Consider the following 24,120-nt stretch of genomic DNA (forward strand, 5'->3'; position numbering starts at 1 on the left):
AATCAAATGCAGGGAGGTATGGTGTAGTGTGTGTAGTCTCTCAAAGAATGAATTGACTGCAACCCTTTGTTCACTTTTAAATCGTTTTTTCCTGTATGATCCTTCTTTGGCAGCAATTTCATTGTGTTTCCTTGTGCAAATCAAGTAACACTGTGCATGTAGTGTTAAGTAGTTAATAAACCCCATCAAATAAGAGGAGCACAGACATATTGTTTGTATTGAAGAAACTTTTACAAAAAACTAGTTATTTTCATTTTGAAAATTATTTTTATTTTTGTTGTAGTTCTAGCTTGACGATGGTGTTTGTGTTCTTTCTTAAAGTGTGTTTCCTTGTTTTATATGAGGAAAATGAAAGGACGGTATAGAAATACTGAATTACAAAACAAATGCTGCCTTTTTTTTTTTCCTAATAAATTTTGATCCTCAGTTCCATCTGGATCCTGAAATAAACCCTAAAGTAAAGACAGTACAGTGCAAAATACCAAGCAAGTTTTAAAAAAGGAACCTTGAATCACCCTAGGTAAAGCTGTCATACTGTCCGCATGACATAACCCAATGCCTACCTCCTACTTAAGACACCTCCATTCCACTTGAGCTTTCCCCGACACACATTTCACGTCTAAAAAGAGCAGATTACTATGTGGACACATGGGAAGTCAGTCAAAGAGTTGTGAGCTAGCATGGCACAGGTTGTTGCAGGCCAGCTGGGGACAGCTTGCCAGTTGGAGGTAAGCAGGCATGCACATGCTGGCAGTGGCCATGAGGAATCCTTTGCAATCTTTACATGCCCTGAGCAATTACTATAAGTTGTAAGTGGTAATAATTTCCTTGCTGGATGTCGTGATACTGAACATTGCTCTGCGAACCAGTTGAAAATCTGTTTCGGCTAACACTGAGCAAAAACTCTTTTGGCCTAGTATTTTTTTGTGACAAAAAAAGAAAAGAGTATTTATTTGATTCTGCATATATGAGTTTCCTAAAGCAAACTTGCGTGTTTTTTTTTTTAACTGATTTCCTGCTTGCAGTTCATGAAGGTCTGAAATAAAACACTTTAAGCATTGCTACTGTTTAAAAGCTGGTTTTGTCTTTTGGCACTGTTCCTTTATTTAATTATTTACGCTATCAGTCAACTCCTCTGCAGTATCAGATGAGCTGTGTTTCTGTGTGCTCCTCTGTGCCTGTGAGAAGCTTCCGGAGGCTCTGGGCAGAAGGAGCTGTCAGAGCTGCCAGGCAGATGCAAGTGCTGTGTCACTGTCATCTTCCAAAGTCTCTGGATCACAGAAACCTGCTTGTGATCATGGCTTCCAGCCCAAATTGAGTTACTGGGGTGTCACTTGGAGGTTTCCCAGCTTGACCATGTTGAGCTAAAACAGAATGACCTTTGTAGCCCTTGGGATGCTCTACACTGGCTTGAAACCTTAGTCTGTAAAAATGTAGTATGAAGACTACTCAGTTCATGGCTTCCAAAGTAGCAGTTCTTTCACATTCTTCCAGCTACCAGGCAGCCCCTTAGGTATATTATGGTAGGACAGGAATGATTGCTCTCACTGAAGGAGGGATTTTCCAGAAGTTTTTCCAGTAGGCATAGAGCTACATTCCCAGAGAGGGATAAAAGGCAGGGACTCTGCTAGTGTCAAGCCCCATGTAATTTCAGGTGCACTAGCAGACTAGAAATTTTGCAGTAAGTTTAAAATTTCCTTGCAGCAACATTTACAATTTCCATTGCAAATGATATGTCAAAGATAATTAACTGTGGCCTGTAAGCAGTTAATGCTATATGGGTGGGTTTTTTTTTCTTCCATATATATAGGAATTCCAGAAATCTCTTGGTGCCAAACATTCTGTGTATGATACCACAAATAGGACTGGACGCTCCTTGAAAGAGAAAACCACCTTGGCTGATGACAATTTGAAACTTGATGATATGCTGAGTGAACTCAGAGATAAGTGGGATACAATTTGTGGAAAATCAGTGGAAAGGTAAATGAAAATTAATAATTCAGCAGATAAGAAAAAGGCTTAGGAGAATTCTTTTGCCTTCTGTTGTGTAAAAATAAAAACAGAGTGACTAGCTTGTCTGATAATTAAGAGTGCCAAAGCAGTAAAATTCTAGAAATGCATACTTTCCTCATGGTATGGAAGAGGACTGGGGGGTGGGGAGGATGGTCCCACTATTAAAAAGGGGAAACACTGGTTTAGAGCTTTTAGTTGTTACCATTTTATGCTGAAAATGTTTTCAGAAAGTGTATGAATTGATTATGTTGTGTGTGTGTGTGTGTGCATGTTTTTTTTTTCCCCCAGACAAAATAAACTGGAGGAAGCCCTGTTATTTTCAGGACAGTTTACTGATGCTCTGCAGGCTCTCATTGACTGGTTATACAGAATTGAACCTCAGCTAGCAGAAGATCAGCCAGTACACGGAGACATTGATTTAGTGATGAACCTGATTGACAATCACAAGGTAATTCTAAAAATACTCTTTTTTAAGTACTAGACTGCTCATAAGTGTAGCATTTTAATGCTGTCTTTATTTGGCTATTCTGTAATTTTTAGAGACATGGAGTAGTTTTATAACACAAACATGTCATCAATGGAACATGGAATAGAACATACGTGCAAGAAAGTAACTGTTAGTGACTCACTGATATCAGTTAGCATTGAGATATTCCGTTTAATGCTGCTATCCTGTGTATGAATATCATGTCAAAAATCACAAGTGTGCGTTTATGAATATATATGTGTGTGGGCAAGAGGTGGTAAAAATTATTTTGCTGGAAATCTTTGGGGGAGATGGAGCTTTTTATTGAATACATCTGCTAACCAAATGTCCCGTGTGCTCGTCATGACTACAGCAGCCTTCCAAACCTGCAGAGCTGCTGTGTATTCATGGAGAAAAGTAGTTGCAATCTGTAAGTTATGCACGGGAGTATGCAACTAGACTGTGGCCCAGGAAGCCTACATTGTCAAGCTGCAGTGTTCTATTACTGGAGTGTTTTTGGAGATAGGAGCAGGTAGGAGGTGTAGGACTGCGCTTCTGAATCCCAGTTGTTCAGTTCAGTATGTTGGAAGAAATGGCTGTTGAAGTTGCTGGTATTACAAAGGCTACACACAATCAGAGCTGTGGAGCCTGGGAGGACTATGAGGTGAAGGTCCCTCTGTTCATCTACCAGTGACTTCCAGTATTGAAAGACTTTTCAGTGAAGAGATTTTGTCCTTTGTGAAAAAAAGTACTTGGAAACATGGGTTGTCTATAAAAATTAGCCTGAAATATGCTGGAACTGCTTCTGAAATCCCATTCTATATCACAACCAAGTCATAGTCAGTGGCACAGTGTACTGTAATTGTCATATCTTCTTTTAAGAGCTTCATTTATGTAACTGGAGCTTGTTCCATCTGCAAATGTGAACATACTCTCACGTAAATATATTTATATGTGGTGAGATCTACAGCCTTATAGTCAGACCCCCAGATGGGGTTTTAGTTCCGTTTTTATGATTTTAAACCACCTTCTTGATTGTTAGCATTTTTTCTGATCTTTTCCTGCTGCAGCAATCTTGCACGTTAATCAAGTGTATCAGATCAATTGCTTTGATAAAGAGTGTAAAGCCAGCATGGCAAGGAGGCTAGATTTCCCATGCATTGCATCAGGATGGGTTCTCAGGACCTGCCTGACATTTTCCTACCATATTCCGGTTTTATTAGGATAGGATAGGTCTTCTTATGGAATCTAAGGAGCAGAACTTAGGCATTTTGAGTCACTTTGATGGAGTTATTCTTGATGGAACTAATTCTGTATTTTGATTTCTTATAACTAGTAGTTTTTTGTTTCTCTTATATAATTATGCCTTAATGAATTAAACATATCAAATGTATTTGGTGGTGCCTAGGTTTTCCAGAAGGAGCTGGGAAAAAGAACAAGCAGTGTCCAGGCTCTGAAGCGCTCTGCCAGAGAGCTGATAGAAGGCAGTCGTGATGACTCTTCCTGGGTCAAAGTCCAAATGCAGGAGCTAAGCACTCGCTGGGAGACAGTTTGTGCCCTGTCAGTATCTAAGCAAACGCGACTGGAACAGGCTCTTCGGCAGGTAAAGGAGTACTAATAGCGCTGCATGTACTTTATGAGAAGTAGAGAAAATACCTTACAGTCTAGTTGCCAAAAATTTAATTTCATTTTTACTTCATGTCATTCAATTTCATTTAATTTCATTTGAAAATACTCATTTTCTTGCTCATGCATTGCTTACCTTGTCTCCATCCCTTTACCACAGCACATAAATAATGCCTCTTAGCATTTATTATTGCTGTTATTATTAGGCTATACCACAAATGCAAAGCAAATGTTTCAAAGACCTTACCATCTAAGGAAATCACTGAAGTTACAGTCAAGCATGAAGGATGATTAAGAACTATGCCCCCTTCACAGGAAGCTGGAGATTGCAATCGTATTTATGCCCTTCATGCCTTATTGGAAAGAAGTAAATTTGTGTACTGAAAACATGTTTACATTGGCACAATTACAGTGCACAGTGAAGTACATTGCAGAAAAAATGGAGTCGTGCTGAGTGCACTCAGGAGCTAGAACAGTGTTTGTATGTCAGTATTGGCCGGTACCAATCCCAAACAAATAGGTCCATCTGTATTGTTTCCAAATCTGAGATAATATGGATGTACAGTTCTGTGAAGATATACTAGCTTGGGCTGATGCTAGTATGGGGCTCCTGCAATAGCAGCATATCCACTCTGTATAAACTTCCTGTCCTGCTTTTCCCCAGGTACTGTGTTTGTCCAGCTCTCCCTTCTCTCAGCAGGCACAACCCTGAGCTACCTCAAACACTAATTGTGTCTGAATATGGCTGTGCCCAAAGGTGGAACTTTCTTGTTTTCTCCAGACATAAAAGGGTCAGTCACCAACGGGCTGTGAATTAATTTTGCTTAGCTGGTGATTTAGGCTATGCAGAAAATATAGTTCTCATCTCTCCAGCTCGTCCATGAAGCACCTCCCGTGTAATTTGTCAGCGTAAAGGCATGACATTCTCAACTGAGCTGCAAATACACTATAAATCAGATGGCTAAAAGCATGAACAGGCTTTTAGGCTTCCTATAATTTTTTGGGAAGCATGAGATGTTTTTACAGTTATGAAAATGTACTGTATATCATTGACTTTTTAATGGAAATTTAATGTGCCAGTACTGCTGTGTGATTAATGACTCCGAACGTGAGCTCAGTCTCCTTGTGTAAGCTGCAATGTGTCTGTCAGATCCCCTCATGAGTGACCATGACTACTTCTTGTATTTTAACAGGCAGAAGAATTCCACTCTGTTGTCCATGTCCTTTTGGATTGGCTGGCAGAGGCAGAGCAGGCTCTTCGTTTCCATGGGGTCCTTCCTGATGATGAAGAGGCCTTGCGTACACTGATAGAGCAGCACAGGGTAAGCAAGAAAATGAAGAGGGTCCTCTTCATTCTAATAGGTCTGTTAGAGGGTAGAATAAAAGAAAGAAGGCAAAGTCTATCCAGCATCCAGTGTTTGTTTTTGCAGCTGTTTCTGTAGAGAAGCGAGAAATTTAATGGAGTTGACAGTGTGGTGCCCACACTGGTGTTGGGCTATTGTTTTGAGTCATCTTGGCTTACTAAGAAAGTGATGGACGCTTAGGAAGTTACTGTAAACATTTAGAGACAGATGCAAACCTCTCTGTGGAATATGTGCTGCCTGACAATTATAACAGACTGCTAGCAAAAGCATACCTGTCTTCTTAGCACCATTGAGCGAAAGAGCATATACTTTTCTTTCAAGGTCATTTGTAAATGTCAACAGAATGATGTTATCATCCATTAACCTTCTGTCATGGTGAAACAGCGTGCTGTCATACTTCATATGCATTAGGTACTGAAATACTGCAGTGCCATAGGTACTGCAGATACTAGATTATAGGCCATCAAACTAACTTTGCAGTAATGAAATGGGAAAATGGCTGAGTAAGGAGCGTAGAGGTCATATTTTCACTCTCCAAACAGGAGGCTACAAACATGCACATTTAAGCCCATGCAAAACTCTTCTCGTAAGTGCAGTAGTAATAGTACCAAGAATGTAGTGCCATGGTGTTATAGAGCAAATTATGAGAGTAATGGATTTGTTCATCATTGCTCTGAAGAAAGTTATAACAAAACATATGAGATGGAGAGTGGAAAAGCATCCTGTTTAAATTGAGTTTGGGAATATTATTACGCAGAGGAGTGCGTGCAGGGTATGACTAATGGTTCTTAACTAAGGAGTTTTCGAGGTACTCGGACTGCAGTGTTTTGCAGAAGTTTTCAGATTTAATTTAGGGCCCTGGAAACTGGGTGCTATTCTTTAGCTGGCAAATGTATGTATGCATCAGCATATGCTGACTAATGTTAGCAGTAGCAGCCTGCTGTCTCCAATGCAATGAAATCTGTCTTTTAGCTGCCTTTCCTCCACATGTGCTTCATCAGTTCCCTTTTAGATAATTTTTTGATCTTCTGGATACAGAGGAATGAACTGTGTGAACGAAATCTTAGGTCCTCAGAAATCCTTAGAAAAAAAATCTTAAATTTCTCCGTCTGCAACGTAGATTGATTAACAAAATATTTCAGTACAAAAGCTCAAAATTGTGGTGCCAAAGCTGGAGCATAACTTGGAACCTCAAACCAAAGCAAAGTTTGTCTCCGAGAAACCCTGTCCAGCTGGGGAGAGTAATCACTAGCACAACACGACCAACCTCAGTGTTAGATGTGGCCATACTGCACTTAAATTTTTTTAGTAGGCTTTAGAAGATGTTATCCCAACCACAATTTCTTCTTAAAGGCCAAATAATAGAGATACAGAAATTGTCAAGCTGAGAAAGATTGTGTCGCTGCTGCTTTACTGCTCAATAAGCACATACAGCAAAATCTTCCTTGAATGACTGGCCTCTCCTCTTAAGCTTATAAAATTAGCTTTCAAGAAGAAAAAAAAAGAAAGTAAGGGAAAATGTAATATAGTATATTAGTTTTAAACACCATGTCTGTATTATAATGCTACAATATTAAGATCAAAAAATGTAAAATAGTTTTAATGCATTTGTACCCAGTTACATGTTGAAAGGTTTCTTCAGGACAATATTTTATCCAGATGGTCCATCTGTATGCCCATGACTGATTTTCTTTTCTTGAATATTGCACATGATTTAATGAATTCTACTATCTCAGGCAGAGAGGTTTCTGTCACTCTCCATCCTCTCTAGGGACTGAGAGATGTAGTAGGTTAATGCACTGCATTAGTTAATGAGAAGTGTCCCATCTCCTCTTTTGTAAACGTGTCTGTATCACTGGACTGCCGCAAAGTTCAATACAGTTAGTATCATTTCCTGATACACTGTATGTAGTGTGTTGTAGATTTAGGTTTTGAGATACACCAGTACAGTTGTGCAGGGAAAATTATGTTGTTGTTGCCTGTTTTCCCCCTGGCCCTGGCTTATTTTGGTAATTTGTCATTACAACCCACCTCGACTTTTCCAAAACCATTTTGAACTGAAATATCGTAAGAACTCATGCGTTTTTATGAGGGAAGGACTGCTAATGTGACATTAATTTAAGCTTAAGTCAAAATCAGTTAGTAACAAATCTCTTTAAATATACAGCCTACCTATTGCAGGCTTTTAGGACAAGGTAGAAGAGATCATTTCTTTTACACTTTTATTTCATAATAGCTTGATATTTACTTTGCAAAGGCACAGGATAATGTTGTTATGAGTTGTTGTAGAGTCTGTTTTTACAATGTTTAGGTAATCTTGAATTTTCTAGGGTCTGACTTGGCTGATCTTTAATTTCTGGAATCCAAAATAGCCCTTCATGGATGGAGAAGAGGAAGAGTTAAACTTTCAGAGACATGGTTCCATTTTGTAGCCCAATTAAAGATGTTAAAATATAACAAAAAATTCCACTAGGCACTGGGAGATGTCGGCAGTTCCCGTTAAGGGTGCTCACAAAGACACACAGACTTACACAACATTTAGAGATAACAAAATAGGCAGAATAGTAAAACCATTGTAGTAATAATAATTTTTTTTAAAAAAAGAAATGCAAACTATAGAAAGGATGGGAAAAGTCCTTCAGGTTTTTTGTTGTTTCCCACCCGCACCCAATTCTGGTCCTGCCACCCTTTCCTCTGCTGGACTCCCCAGAAACATCAATGGCTATGAGCTTGAATGTCTAAAGCTGTAAACATCCTTTTGCTTTCACAAGATTTTTCCCACATGGCAGCACCTCTGAAAACAGCTGGTTAATTAGTAGTCTCTGTCCCTGTTCTGGCTGTGTCTCTCCCCCTCAGCTGCTGAGTTTTCACATTTGTGTTAGTTTAGTATAGCTGCTCCTGAAGTCCTCTATCATCTTGTCTGAGCATGTAATTATAGTTGGACGTTTCCAGCCTCTTCTAGGAGCTTTATAGTTTACTATGAAGAATTACTGTAACTGACAGACAAACCAAGTCATCTGAAATATTGCCAATAATGATTCTAACCATCATATAGTTAATTTACAGCACTTCTAAAATGATGTGATTTTCCTTCATTTTTAAGAAGGGCATGTGTCTTCTAAGTATTTACAGTATGATGGGCTTTTAAGGAGTGGCAAGCTGGGGTAAAGATTTTAGAGCTTCATTTAGTACTTTATGTGGAATAGGCTTTTTAAACATTTTTAACTGTTTTCAGACAAATTAAACTTGCCTCTTACAAGTTGAATCTGTTTGAGCAATCGAGAGGCTTGTGACCTTCCAGACTATGCACTCGGAATTCTCTTGCAAATTTTGTTAACATCTAACTGAAATTGTTGCCTCTGGTTTAGGAATTTATGAAGAAACTGGAAGAGAAAAAGGCAGAACTGAATAAAGCAACAGGTATGGGCGAAGCTATCCTAGCTATCTGCCACCCAGACTCCATCACCACCATTAAGCACTGGATAACAATCATCAGAGCCAGGTTTGAAGAGGTCAGTATATGTCAAGCCATCTTCATTGCAACAGCCCATCTTTGATTGGAGCATAGCTGACAACTAACATGGTAGTTACACTGGGAGGAGATGATCCAGCTGTTGAGAACTAAACATTTGAATTACCCACAGTGATGAATGTGAATACCATGCTTCCCTAGGTTTTATTTTAAAACTTATAGAGCTTTAAGAACTCAAGCAGATGGTCAAGCTTCTTTGTTTGTATGTATTAAAGGAAATACTGCCTGATACTTCCCATGTGAAGAAAGCCAATAGTTTCTAGGGGAAAACTTAAAAGTTACCAAGAAAATACAGAGCAAGCATGGAGCATTTTCTAATTGCATTAGGGAGGATTTCAGTCCAACATATTCGTAATGTAGAAGATTTCCAAATGATTTAAGTGGCTACAAGTAGGTCTCAGAGGGTGTACCACACTCTCAGCTGCTAAGGTGGTATTTTCTGTGTATATTAAGTTTAAAGAAAACCGAAATAACTGGTGTTAGCAATGTATGGCTTCAGGAGTGCCCAGGAGGAAGAGGGACACCAAATCCTGCACGGTTCACTAACTTATACATACTGTTTGGTAAAGTTCTTGATATGTTGCCTGAATGTGCTATTTACTGCATTTAATAGCACCTAATCCTGAATATCTGTAGAAAAAAATGTGGTGTTGAACTGGGAATTCTAGTTACCTAGCACCTTTAGTGAGCAGCCACTACATCTAGCACCTTTGATAATCAAATATCAATAGGCCTGGAAGGAAGCTCTGGGTTTACAGTTAGCAGAGCAATTTTAAATACATTTTAAAGAATTTCAGATGTGCATGTACTCATGCATTGATTCTTTTGTCAAGGTCTTAGCATGGGCTAAACAACATCAACAGAGACTGGCAGGAGCTCTGGCTGGACTTATTGCTAACCAGGAATTGCTGGAAGCCTTGCTGTCCTGGTTGCAGTGGGCAGAGACTACACTTACTGAAAAAGATAAAGAGGTTATCCCCCAGGAGATTGAGGAAGTTAAAGCACTCATAGCCGAACATCAGGTAAGGCATGTTAAGTAACACGTGTCCTACACATTCCACAAATGGTGCTCACGTCTCAGCTAGGCTTCATAATCAAGTGTGAATCTCCTTAGCTATTTTCTCTCCTAATAATCGAATCTCTCTTCAGATACTCAGTTGTGTGTTTTGTATGTGTACGATGTGCTTGTAGTTCATTCAACACAGAGGTGAAAAAGCAACCAAACAAAAATTCAGTGCCGCATTGTTCTAAAAGCAAACCTACAACTCTCCATAGGAACGAGGATAGTAACAGTAATAAGAAAAACCCACATGAAATATATGATAGTGCCAGTGCCTTAGAACTAGTTTTGCAGTGTGGCTTTACTGATTGCATTTCAAAAATATGATCATGAATTCCCGGAGGGAGCTGCTGGTGCAGTGAATGCTCGTAGGCTTACCCCAGCTTACACACCAGAGCTGTTTCACTTCTGCGAACTGCAGTCTGGACAGCAAGGAACACCTGAGTACTCAGAGTCAAAATTCTGTTGTACATCACCTCACCATACACAATTAATAAAGGAATTTGACAGACTGTTTTTTAGATTTAGCCTTCCTTTAACAGCCAGACCATAGTGGTCTTAAAAGCTTATAGTGCTGATTTTTCTTACCTACAAAACCTTTATCTGTATCTCTTTTGTGAGGCTGGCATTATAAGAGTCTTTCTGTGCCATTCTTGTAACTTTGGTGTTTTGCTATTTTATGTGTTTTTCATTCCACTGGTCACTTTTGTGTATTGTTAATTAAAACCACCTCTATCTGATTGCAGACATTCATGGAGGAAATGACCAGAAAACAACCTGATGTGGATAAAGTTACAAAGACCTATAAAAGAAAGGCACTGGAACCCACTCCAGTACCCTCTCATATTCCTGTCCTTGATAAGGGGAGAGCAGGAAGTAAGTAATGAAGTATTTTGGGGCAGGTCACACACACCATTGCTCTATCTATAAAGATAACAGATTACTAATAATCTAATAGGTTTGATTAGCTTCTAGTGAAGCAGGGTGAAATTCTTCTCACTGATTTTTCTAATTATCTCTCGTTTTTCATTGTGAAGAAAGTTCTAATAGCAGACTTGTATTTTTAAATTTTGTCCTAGACTTCTTGAATACCTGTTCTTAGAGCGTGCAGCCTTTGATGTGCTGTTAAGCACTTCCAAGAGTGTGCACATGCTGAATCTTTGCAAATCTACCTATCTGAAAGTGCAAACAACTTCTCTTACATAAAGATGTAGAGACAAAATTTTGCTCTTACTGTCTATGAAATTATATGAATCCAATTAGAAAGTGTGTTCAGTGAAGTCGAATGGAAAGTGAATCATCAAGTGAGGGAACTTCCTTTTTGTATTTTTAGATATACTTGGAACCAGCTTCTAAATTCAGGTTGCTTACTTTGCAACTCTATCTGAGAGTTGCAAAGATTTTATTTAACCTGTGCAGCTTCACTAGTGCAGCCACTACTAGCTGCTTCTGGCTAGACAAAAGATACTTCAACCACCATGTGGTCCTTCCCCAGAAATGATAAAAAAAAAAAAAAAAAAAAAAATCCCATTAGATGGAATCATATCAGGGTATGGACTCATTATTTGGGACAGGAAGGAGTAGTTTCAGGAAGGTCAAGTACCCTTCATGTGACTGTTTGTTTTGTTTGAACTGGGTGAAACTTACACATTTTATCATGTTTTGACAGGAAAGCGTTCCCCAACACCAGGCATGTATCCGTCAGCAGCCCAGGCGCAAATCGAAACCAAGAATCCACGGGTAAACCTTTTAGTCAGCAAATGGCAGCAAGTCTGGCTGCTGGCCTTGGAAAGAAGAAGAAAACTTAATGATGCTTTGGACAGACTTGAAGAGGTCAGAAAAGGACTGTACAGAATATACATACTCTTTGTATAATTTTGTTTACCTTGGATTAAATTGTCAATACTGTAAATACTATAAACGACTTCCATATTAGTTGTATTATATTGTATGATACAGCTAACTGAAAACACTGTGATACAGATGCTTTAATGTGCTTTAAAATCTGTCATTCTCATTTTAAATGTGAGGAGAGTTAAGATGTGTAGAATGTTTATGTAGGTCCTCAAAGAACCAATTTCTCAAAAAAACGCAGATAGTATCATTGATTTTCTAGATTGATTGATTTCAACTGAAAAAAGTTCTTTCTTTTTTTTAATTAAGCTGAGAGAATTTGCCAACTTTGATTTTGATATTTGGAGGAAAAAATACATGCGATGGATGAACCATAAGAAGTCTCGTGTGATGGACTTCTTTAGGAGGATTGATAAAGATCAGGATGGAAAGATAACAAGGCAGGAATTTATCGATGGAATTCTTTCTTCAAGTAAGTTTTAAAATTAACTTAATGTTGAACTTGGAACAAATATCTCATGAAGTCTTATTGTCTATATAGTGTACCCTATGCGGTTTACTGTGTTAGGAGGTCACAGATTGCCCTTTTGAAGTCATTAATTATGATTAATTTAAACTGCAATTATTTTACTTGAAAATATTTCTAGATTCTAGAAACTCCTTCTAGTTCTTTTACATTGTGAATCAGATTACAAATGTCACATTTATATTATTGGCTAATTAATAGTTTACTGGTTTACTGGACTCGGTTTGTCATTCCTACAGTACACTAGCCACTTAAGCAATTACTTTTCATTGGTGAGTCAGAATGGTAAAACATACCTTATAAAACCTATAGATAATTTTCAAAATCAGTTCATATGATCATATGATTTTTGTTAAAGAACTTACATGGAATAGTTTCAATTATAGAAGGAAACCATGTAATTTCTGAAACCAGTGTTTCCATGAACCATGACCATGTTCATATACCTGTATAATGAGGATCAAAATGTCAAGCAATCAGACTAGGGAGGGACTTCTCGTAGCTTTCCTGATGGATTGATACTCCTTAGGTATGCAGTTGGTGGTAATGTACCGCTTCCACATCATTTCTTGTGTGTGATCATGTTTCCCTTTCACAACTGACTCATAACAGATAAGGGGCTACTACTTAAAATAATCCTTTATCATCAGATCATGGAGACTTTTGCTTTGAGCAGTGAAGATTCAGAATTGGGCTGCTTTTAGCATCTCATGTTAAAGTTATTCAATAGGAGACTATTGTGTATATATTTCCCCCCTGCTTTAGGAAACGCAGTAATATAGTCACTATACGTGCACATCGCTGTTTTGCAAGAATTGACAGAAGTTGATGAAAAAACCCTGATACCACCAAGAGGTTAAACAGGTTACTCATTTAACTCAGTTGGTATCAACTTGTTATAACTGCTAAATACTCATCATTTAATCCCCGTTCACCATCTATGAATTTTTCTTTGACCGTTTTGTAGAGAATCTCTGTGTGGGTTAATATTCTGCTGCTGTGAACTTGATCTAAAGAAGGATTTAGCAAAACACCATGCATGTTTCTGCGGTGGGAAGGCCTTGCATTCCAGATTTAATTAGGAGTGAAATTCTTGCTTGACCTTTCCTCACTAACAATTTATCTTGTTAATCTGTGGTGTTTTATGAACTTTGAAGGTAAAAATGTTAAAAAAAACCCCATATATTTTACAGTTTAATCTGTGCCCGCACTTCTGTGTCTCTCTTCAAGCCACACTATGATATTCATTTTAATCCAATATCTAGGTAACATTGGAGATCCAGACTGTTTTTCAGAAAAGATTCCTTCACTCTTGAATGTCCTTGGTTTTTTGATAAGCATAATCTGTCACCTAGTGCCTAAAAATCTTTTAATATTTTTGATAAAGCCTTTCATTGTAATGGGATTGAAAAGCCAAAACACTTAGCTTTTGTTGTTGTCTTTGGCTTACAGAATTCCCAACAAGCCGTCTTGAAATGAGTGCTGTTGCAGACATTTTTGATAGAGATGGTGATGGATATATTGACTATTATGAATTCGTAGCAGCTCTTCATCCAAACAAGGATGCATACAAGCCTCTCACAGATGCTGACAAAATTGAAGATGAGGTACATTCTCTGCTTTAGATTGCACTCTATTCTGTCGGGGTCATGTTCTTTAATAATTAATTTTGTTTTCACTCGTATATAATTTGAAGTTTACCAGTTACACAAATCTTTAGAAATGTGATATTGGCAGTAAAGTAATTATCCAGTTGTGTTTTTTTGCAGGTTACAAGGCAGGTAGCTAAATGTAAGTGTGCAAAACGGTTTCAAGTGGAACAGATTGGGGATAACAAGTACAGGGTAAGTTTTCTAAGGATCTTCTTAGTTCTTTCAGCTTAAAGATTCTTCACATGATACAGTTTATGCAAGGAATTAGGCTATATTAATTTACAGAAATTTTCTATGACAATTACATGTTTTCTTACTTTAAGCTTGTCTAAATTTTATGGTTTTGTCTTGTTAGAACACATAGGCTAAAAATATGGGAAAATGCTGCTGCGTGTATTTATTTTCACTTGAAACTACTGAAACTGTTTTCAATGTATGGGATTTTTTAAAGCTAACTGCATGAGTACATACACACACACATGCATACATACATACAGCAGCTCCTTAAAAGCCCATCTTTTTGCCTGGATACCCAAAGTGTTTAAATTGTACCTGATTTTTCTATAAGTTTCATAAAAACAGTGACTGATATTTTCCTGTGGTATTGTGTTGTACTTCAAAAATCTTTTACCGAAGTGTATTCAATCACTTTTATCCTCCCTTGTCATTTTATTGGAGCACACTGTTCCTTCTGAAGAAGTATAAGAAATGTGTTAGGTACCTGCAGAACAATTTTAGATCACAGAAGAATAAATATCACGTTACAGAGAAAGATCTGCTACCCCTAGATTCAATAACCAGAACAATTTCAGATGAAATACACAATATTTGGCTAAGAGAGATTACTAAATGCTTGCAGATTATTTTAAAAGACCACAGAAACAGCAATGGGAAGGAAACAAAGGTCTTGAATATTTTCCAATATTCAGTCTCTGGATGGCTAGCTACCTGCTCATCTCTGAAGTAGATACTGTATTTAGAATGTCTAATATGTTCGTTTGCATGTGTTCTAGAGTCATATAGAGAATTTCCTGTAAACTAATCGTGTCTTTCTTCCATTTTTCATTTCTTATCAGTTCTTCCTGGGAAATCAGGTATAAACCAGCGGAATGTGTTATGAAGTTTCTTTTTTCGTTTTTTTTTTTTTTCTTTTTTCTAACGCATAGTGATTTAAGCTTGCAATGGTCAGTCTTCTTGCCATCCTTTCATTTTCAGCTAATTCATTGCTGGTCAGCTGTGGTATTTCTTTAAATGCTATGGAGCATTCCTTGCCTCAGGATCCCTCTTCTTCAATCGCTCACCTGCTTTCTTTGGCCATTTTCCTCGTTAAGGATATTACTTTTAAAGGAACTAGATAATGCTTAGCAGCAATTCCCATAGAAAAATAACCTTGAGCATTTAAACTGCAATTTTAGAATTACTATTATTTTATCACTTTCCAGTTTTATAGTGCAATGCTTCAAAATTCTGTGCTGTATTTTTCAGGCTATCAGGTTAAAGGCTAATCACAGTAAAGAGATCCCAGTGTCATATCACTTTTTTATTGCAAATTAGGCGAAAAATACTTTCATGTTCAGGAAAAAAAAATAATCCCCATGCAGTCAAGCAGACAGATTAAGAACTTAGCTGATTGTTGGTATTTTATGTACTAACACAGTGAATCATTAAATATATATTTTGGAAATAGGCATAATAAACTTGCTGTTCCAGTTCAGACTATTCCCTCTCCCAAAGTGTTTTCAAAGAGCTATGGCAAGTCTATAATGTGTTGGAGCTGGGTTTAAGAATACTTTGTGTCAGTTGTGTCATCAGTGAGTCATGTTGTGGTGGCACTGTTCAGTGGTACAGGGAGGGAAATACTAGCCAGTGCTCACTTACTCCTGTGATACGTACTCGTACACAGCTTCCTAAAGTGTTAAATCATGCTTGCCTGGTAAGAATAGAAATGCCTTACACAAACCAGATACTGGATACCATTAGCATCTTATTCATGCTATTATAGAGGCAATAATATGTATAATCCATTCTGGGTATGCTAGTGTTAAAAGCATTAGCCATTTTAAATCTAGAGATGGTGAAAATGTAGTTGCATTCTTATTTACTGGCAAAGCCTGTTGAAGTATAGAAGAAAGCACAAAGAGCAGTGGATAATTTTACCACATGCCTCAAGCAGCATATCTAAGTAATAATTTAAAATGTTTTCCACGTATAGAACAAGCCTCTGTTTGAAAAGACTAGTTGAAGTTATGTCAATCCTCTTATCTGCCATCTGTACTCTCAGGTCTGGGAAAAATACAGTATTTTTTGAAAGCGTCTAACTCTTAGGTTAGCGTCTAACTCTGTCACACTCTGGTGCAGAACAGCATCATAGTAAAAAGCACCTACAGCATGTTGACTGAGGCTTCTCTAGTGACAGTGTTGTTGTATGGCTATTGTCAAGAACAGGCCTTTTTGTAGCTTAAACTAGACTGCCTTCGTGTTTTTGTCCCAGTGTTTTTACCTCTGATTATTTGAAACAATGGTAAATGTTGTTCAAGGAAAGTTGGTATCCAGACTATTTTAAGAAGGAAATGGACTGAGTTACTATTAGAAAAAATGCCTTGGTAGATACCTGCGTTATACTCCAGAAGCTCCACTGTCTGAATTAACCACAGCCTAGGCAGTTTCTAAAGCATATCTGACCCTTGGTGTAGTTGCCTGATAGAGTCTAACTGAAGAATTAAACTGAGATGGGGAAACAAGTAAAGAAAAGAAAAAAGACAGGATCTTTAGAAACTCTAGAAAAAATTCTCGTTAGAAACAAGCCAATGAAAATAAACTGCATCGATTGGCAGGCCACTTCTCTTTTTAACTTCGATCTACATATGTAAAATGATTCTTTGTTCGGCACATATTGAATGCATTATTAAAAAGCCCTTATAAATAATGCTTATGTGAATGTTCTTATTTATAACGAAAAATTTATTATTGAATTAAATGGCAAGCTTTGCTTTTGTTTGGTTCCGAAAAGTAATATTCCTTTAAACTTATTCTCTCTTCTCAGCTTAAGTAGTACCAAATAACTAAAGTCATTTAACAAGTAGGGAGCACGTTTGTGTGGTTTGCATTTAAAGCAATTCAGTCCTCTCACTGGAGCAAGTAGGTACAGTTGAACTATGGCCAGCCTTCTCTGAGGGTCAAAGATTGTCCCAAAGAGGTGTATTTGACTCCCATTGGTTTCGGTGAGTGCTCTGCATGTTTGCGTGTGAGAGCACTACACTTGGCCTGATGATCTGATATAAAAATAAATATTTTAGTGGCATTGGCTAAAAAGTACTGAATTCTTCTGGTTAGTTTTCATGAGATCGTGGGGTCATCATTTTGGTCATGTTTTCTTTGATCTGAATTTGAACAGAGACACTGCATACAGGTTTTGTTATACAGGTTTCAAGAGCAAAACGTAAGTTAGGCCTTGCCATCAGCCCAAAGGAAGAACGGGCTAGTGCAAGAGTTAGTATGAAACAGGGTTTTGTGCATCTCTGAATTGTGAGGAACCTCCATGTGTAGAGAGAGGAGTGACAAACGGTTTATAACAAAGGCCAATAATGATAGCTATCAATCATCACTGCTTCTTTAATGTTCCCTTCCCCACATACACCTTGCTGTAGGTGAGCAGTGTCAACGCTATACCTGAAAATATCCCTATAAGTGAATAAATTGATAGAACTGTGCAACACTCACAATGCGTTGAATTTCCAGCCCACACACTAGTCATTTAAAGTGATGCTGCCTTCCTTTCAGGTGACATAATTAAAAACTAGACTGTTGCAGAAGAGAGAGTTTGCTTAAGATTTTAACAGTGAAATAATGCAAATAAGTCTTCACTAATTTGCACAAACACAGATTGTAACTAGTTAAATAATGTGTTACTAATTTTCCTTCCTTTTATGAGCTCAGACATTTGCGAATCAAGCATAAAATTAAACCTGAGATTCTTTCTTACCGTCCTGCCATCTCCTTTGGATTAATACAGTGGCATCTGATTTGAAATCTTTAACAGCTTTAATAATCTGCATAAATAAATCTGATTTTTTAGCATTTACTAATAATTAAATATCGAAATAAACTTTTTTAAGTGTCTGATTTTTAGCCTATCAGCGTTGAACTGCATCTGAATGAATGAGAATCTCAGACTGTTGTTTGATTTTTTGTTGCAGTTTGGTGACTCTCAACAACTGCGCCTTGTTCGTATCCTAAGAAGTACAGTCATGGTTCGTGTTGGAGGTGGCTGGATGGCACTCGATGAGTTCTTAGTGAAAAATGATCCTTGCAGGGGTATGTAACACCACTGGTAAAATGGACATGCAGCTAATTATTTGGATGCAGTCACCCTTCATTGTCTCAAGATGGAGATTGAATTGTATAAAATGCCAGTTCTGTAAACATCATCTCATTAAATGTCACGTAATAATCTGTTTTTGTAAACTTTAAATCCCATGGTTAAGATTCTCTTCACTTGCACTGATGTATGTCTAGATAACTGTGGTGTCTTCTGCACAGTTCCTCCAGCGTTAGCGTGGCGTAATTAAGAATTGAACTTAGCCCAGATAGAGTTCATGGCATGTAAGCTGCTTGTATGACTTGGCAGAAACAGCACACAGAAATGTCCAATAAAGCCTTCTCAGCAAGAGAGAGGTTTTAAGGCAATAAATCAAAATAAGGCAATTGAATTGAAGAGTAACAGCAACAATGCAAAAAACTTCTCTGGCCAGTGGCTGTGCCCAGGCTTTCAGGCTCTGCCTTTGTAGCCCTGTCTTTTCATTGGCATCCTCCCCAGAACCACTTCACAGAGCCCTGAGCCTCGTACAAAGCAAGTGGAAGATGCTCTGGTAAGGAGGACTTTGTGCTCTGGGGAAGCAGGGAGCACTCTATCACCATGCCCTCCTGGGCATTGTATCAAATGCATTGCTTTATCAGTACACAGCAATGTAATGACATCTTAGTTTGTTGGAAGGCCTACTTTTGTGGTGGGAAAGTAGGGTCTGTCTGGGACTGTTCTTGGAGGAACAACTGGAGATAGGAAAGAAGCCATTTGTGAAGGGAGTGGGAGAGATACAAGTCAAATAATAGCCAGAGTAGTAAAATTGCAGAAAGTATAATAATGACTGTGTCCAGAGTGAACGAATATTATGTAACTAGGTAATTCTGTCCTTTTAACTGTAAGTATTAATTTTACTGCAATTTACCTCTCAGGGGCTCTGTAGAATTATAATCAATACTGTAATAGCACAAGAATAGCACAGGGGAGTTCAGGAGAGACAAGCGAACTCGTGAAGACAAGAGAGACCACCTGTCCTGCTGATCTTACTCGTGTGTTAGCTGTCTCACACATGTGACCAAGGTTTCTGAGCAGTTCAATACAGACCTTGAGAGGCTGGACAGCTTGTATTTGTACTAATTGTCATGCTAAGACAAGGATGTTAAATCCAAAAATAAGCTACCAGAGAACCCCGTAAGGGCTGACACTAAGGCATAGAAACACATAAAACTTCTCATCATAGTATTATAAAAGAGCTGTCATAATTCTGTGATGACATCTGTGAGTTTTCCAACAGTATTAAAAAGTAGTCCTTTTGCTTACCAACATACTGTGTATATTGTTATTAAATAAATTTAACAGTAATATTACATTTGTTGGTGTTTGACCACAGGCCTAACTTTAGCATCTGATTCCGGACCTGCTGCTGTAGCTGGGTCATTCATGTCTGCAGAGCTATCCTAATTTTATAGCTTTCTACTCCTATTCCTTAAAAGTGTAGGGTAGTGGAAAATGAGATGTGCCTCAAAATATCTGACTTCATTGAAGGGTTAACTTGGTTAGTTTTGATGTATCCCAAACATTTTTCTCAGGCCTATTGAATTGTTGTAATTCCTTGGGTTGACACTGACAGAAACAATACTTAATTACTATCTAATTAATTTATTGGAATTCCTTATTAATGTCCTCAGATTAAGAGTCCTTTGGAACTTTATCTCCTCTTCTTTAATAAATCTTGCATTCTATGTATCTCAATAGTATTTGCTACGGTACTTTATCCCTTGTTCATGGGAAGTACATGAGCAGATGAGTAAGTCAGCACAGTGGGTCTAAAGGAATATACTGATCTCTATAACATCACCCAGAGACTGGACTTCGTGCATTGGTACCTAATCCTAGTCTTGTTGAAGTCAGGGATGCAAAGTAGTCATTGATGTCAGTGGTGCAGGTTCCGACTTTTCTTTGAGCACTTCACCTAGCAAATCTGCGTTTCCACCAAGGGCTTCTCATGTATTCAGATGAATCACATTTAAAGCTTTAAAAGTATTGGGCCTAGTCATGTAAAACAGTTTTAGCTTATATTACTTCTTTATGTCAGCAGATAATACCGTTGCTACACAAGTAGGCTTGGGACTGCAGCTGAGTCTGTTTCCTTTTTGCCTAGGAGACCTTTGAGAACTCACCTCAGAGCACTTAGAGACAACTTTTGCTCTGAGTCCTGTCTTTTGGCATGGAGCTCCGAGTCTCTTGCATATGTAGCTGCTGTACTTGATTTCTTCTCCTGCTAACGATTTTCTTTAATGTGACCCATGTCCTGTGTCATTTTTTCTAGTTCATCATCACGGGAGTAAAATGTTACGTTCGGAATCAAACTCTTCAATTACCACTCAGCCTACTATAGGTTGGCAAACCCCTCTCTTTGTCTCCTTCTCCTCCTCTTCTCCTCTCTCTTCATTTCCTTTCCACTTTTTTGATATATATATACTTTTAACAATACGCTTCACCCATCACACTTAGCTTAATGTGTTCCTACATGGGCTGGTGCTTTGCGAGCTAATTTTTTTTTACATGCTTGAAGAGTGTTTCAAAAACAATTGTCATTCACACTGACACAGTTAAACGCTAACATATCTTGCATCTCTTCTTGCGAAACATTCTCTCATTTGTGTGTTTGTATGTCTGTGTGAGTGCTTAGCCACCAATTACCTCATCATAGTTTGGATTTTATGTTCGTCATTGCATGTTGCCAAACTACATAACTTCGTAGTTTTGAACAAATATATTTGCTGCTTTCCTGTAATTTGTACTTAGCAATTTCTTTTTGGAACATCCAAGCAAGTATTATTTATTATGAGTAGCTGTAGTTAGCGAAACTGCTCATCAGGTTGTGTCTGTGTATTAATAGTTGATTGATTAACAATGGTTTAGCACATTGAGCATTCCATTATCACGCTGACTTCCTTTGACAGTGGTTCATTCCTGCTGGCATAAAGTATTAGAATAAGTGAGTTCTGCACATAACTCTTCTGTGTCCAAAATAAATGCATTACACAGTAATGCATTTTATTTATTGTTGAAATGTGTTGGAGTTGGCATGGCAAAAATGACAATAAACAGCCTTGCGACAATTTTAATATTGGACTTATTGAACACCTTTCTTTGCTGCAGCTAAAGGCAGGACAAATGTGGAGCTGCGTGAAAAGTTCATCTTGGCAGATGGTGCCAGTCAGAGCATGACAGCTTTCCGACCAAGGGGCCGTAGATCGCGACCCACTTCAAGGGGTGCTTCTCCCAACAGATCTACTTCTTTGTCAAGTCAAGCTGGCCAGGCAGGTGCCCCACAAGTAGTTGCTACAAGTACGCCGAAGGTAAGGAGAAGTGTACCAAACTGCACTGGTTAAAAAATGGGGTATAGATTTATTTTTTTTTTTCTTCCTTGCTCCAACAATATTGGTGCTTTCGCTAGCTGATACGGAAAAAGTATCTCAATTGTATTTCATAGTCTGGGGAGGAGCTGAGAAGTCTTTTCAGTGTATTTCCTCTACTGTTTGTTTGCAACATGGGAATAGACAAATTCTTTACATATAAGGTGCCGCATGAGCTAACTGGCAATTTGGGAATAAGCTCGGAAAGAGCAGTGAACCTCTCCATTTCACTTAAAAAATAAGCTCTGTGCCATCTCTTCGTTTCAGAACATTTGTCATCAACTCTTTCTGCTTAGTTTTTATTTCTACTGTGAGATTTGATCTCCCTGTGAAAGCCTGGTTATCCTTCTCCGTGACATTGTTTTCCATCTACTGTCCTTCATATTTTGATTTACCATTGTTTCATACAGACACCCCATCATTTAACACGCAACTATGGTAAGCCATGGTTGACAAACAGCAAAACGTCAACTCCTCCTAAGCCACCAGAATCCTCAGACTATCAAGGGTCATCTGCAGAGGTACCGTAAGGACAGAGATTCTCGTCTAATGACCTTCCTTCACTAAAACTGTCACTTCACTAACAGCCACTAGAGTTTCAGTGCTTCAGAGCTGCAACGTCCTTTACATATTAATGCATTGTCTTTATTTTAGACCTTTGTCAAATTTTTGTTTTCCTTTTTTTTTTTCCCCAAGGTTTTATTTTTGATGTTCTGTTTGTTATGGTTTTTGACTTTTGGGAAAACTCAGCCTCAATGAATTTATGTTTCAAGTGCAAATGGTTAATAAATCATAACAGTATGCAATGAATGGGATGAGCAAATATGGAAAACTACTTTTTTTTTAATAAAGCAGTTCATATACTCTGCAGGTTTCTTTAGTAAAATTGTTTACTTTGAGTTCATAATGTACTGTAATATAATGAACTGCAGAAATGAGATGAATAAATTATGATCTCCAGTGCAAAACCACTAAATCAAGAAATACCCAATCACTGTGAAGAAGATGGCATAAAAGACTGACTGTGATATATAAATCTTTCCAACAACTGCAGGTTTCATTTAGGGGAGTAGTGACCAACCGTTGCTCTAATAAGATAGCTATTTGATGACTTAACAGAAACCGAGCTTTGCTCTTATTTCCAGCCCATGACTTACATAGGAACTGCTAGTATAGCAATTAGGATTGTGCTGGCAATTAAGCTGTATGACCAGAATTTGAATGGGCTTGGAGCCAAAGTGTCTCCTCTAATGTCGTTGCAGTCAGTGAAACATTGCAGCTGGATCAGGCTGCAAACTGACTTGTCACTTGTAGGAGTTATTCTTGCCCTGGGTTAGACGGAGGGCTCAGTGAGGGGCAGCTTGTGCTACCATCACCTCTGTTGTATCTGCTTTTCACATATCTGTGCTTTGATGCCTCTTGCTATTCATGTGACTCCTTCCGGTGCAAAGTTTACATGACCTCGGCGTGGCTTTGCTCCAAGATGCATAATGAACTCTTCAGTCCCTCCTTCTGTGAGAGAGGGTGCCTTACTTGTGCACACTGCAGGCGTGTGTATGTACACAGCACTTCAAGCCCATGGGGCTGGTGCTTAGAATGATTAACAGCAGCACAAAGTTGAGTCAGTTGTCGGTTTCTAATATATTCTTGTATTTTCTTTCATTTCTTAGCTGGTAACTGAACTGTAAGATTAATTGATGGTACTTTAAAGGGTTTATAGACATGGAAAGGTGGTGTTTTCGTTGATTTACAATAAGGTGAAAGCAGTTGGCATTGATTTCAAATTGGGGCACTGTATTTCTCACCTGCTCTTACAACTGCCAGTAGTTTGAGTGAGTTTCTTTTATGTAACCCAACACGGTTTATGATTATAAGTGGAACGAGTGGGGTTGGGGTAGGTTGCAGTGAATTTCTGAGGCATTCTGCAGCATTTTCTGCCCCAGAGGGCAGTTATGTATTTTATGTGTAGACTGTGTTTGGGTTTAGGGCTAAACTGAAGAAAAAGCTTCATCTCTTTTTTTTTCTTGCCCCAGTGATTCTACCTCAATGCCTTGCCCAAAGTGCAGCAGCTTCAGGAGGGTAATAGAGAGCATGCCCTTTCTCCTTGTCCTCCTGAGCAGTCTCTGTGTAGCAGACATTTCCAATGTGTGGCTGACCAGACGTTAAGCACTTGTACTTGGCTTTAAAGAGAGTTTGACATTGTGACCATCCCTGTCAGAGCCAGCAGATTGTCTGCTCTGTAGCATCAAAATACTCTTGTTCAGATGTGCCAGAGGTGGTCCGAGCTGGCCTCCACCCAGTGCTT

The 24,120-nt window shown here is 38.3% G+C and overlaps 1 protein-coding gene across 12 annotated transcripts in view; it reads left to right on the top strand.

The window, feature by feature from the left end:
• DST (dystonin) overlaps positions 1–24,120 on the top strand; it is a 326,171-nt gene that overhangs the window by 298,446 nt on the left and 3,605 nt on the right. For 8 of the 12 annotated variants that reach the window (XM_068410532.1, XM_068410453.1, XM_068410461.1 and 5 more), the window contains 16 exons: positions 1,811–1,980; positions 2,302–2,461; positions 3,888–4,082; positions 5,299–5,427; positions 8,838–8,981; positions 9,835–10,023; positions 10,808–10,937; positions 11,731–11,894; positions 12,225–12,387; positions 13,894–14,048; positions 14,211–14,285; positions 15,170–15,187; positions 18,290–18,407; positions 20,723–20,791; positions 21,559–21,758; positions 22,226–22,336. In XM_068410532.1, the coding sequence (XP_068266633.1) occupies positions 1,811–1,980; positions 2,302–2,461; positions 3,888–4,082; positions 5,299–5,427; positions 8,838–8,981; positions 9,835–10,023; positions 10,808–10,937; positions 11,731–11,894; positions 12,225–12,387; positions 13,894–14,048; positions 14,211–14,285; positions 15,170–15,187; positions 18,290–18,407; positions 20,723–20,791; positions 21,559–21,758; positions 22,226–22,336 (2,190 nt within the window). The remainder of the gene's footprint in view (positions 1–1,810; positions 1,981–2,301; positions 2,462–3,887; positions 4,083–5,298; positions 5,428–8,837; positions 8,982–9,834; positions 10,024–10,807; positions 10,938–11,730; positions 11,895–12,224; positions 12,388–13,893; positions 14,049–14,210; positions 14,286–15,169; positions 15,188–18,289; positions 18,408–20,722; positions 20,792–21,558; positions 21,759–22,225; positions 22,337–24,120) is intronic. The other 4 variants (XM_068410484.1, XM_068410542.1, XM_068410470.1 and 1 more) reach the window with 2 other exon arrangements.

This window comes from Nyctibius grandis, chromosome 1 (assembly GCF_013368605.1).
Source record: "Nyctibius grandis isolate bNycGra1 chromosome 1, bNycGra1.pri, whole genome shotgun sequence".
Lineage (NCBI taxonomy): Eukaryota > Metazoa > Chordata > Aves > Nyctibiiformes > Nyctibiidae > Nyctibius > Nyctibius grandis.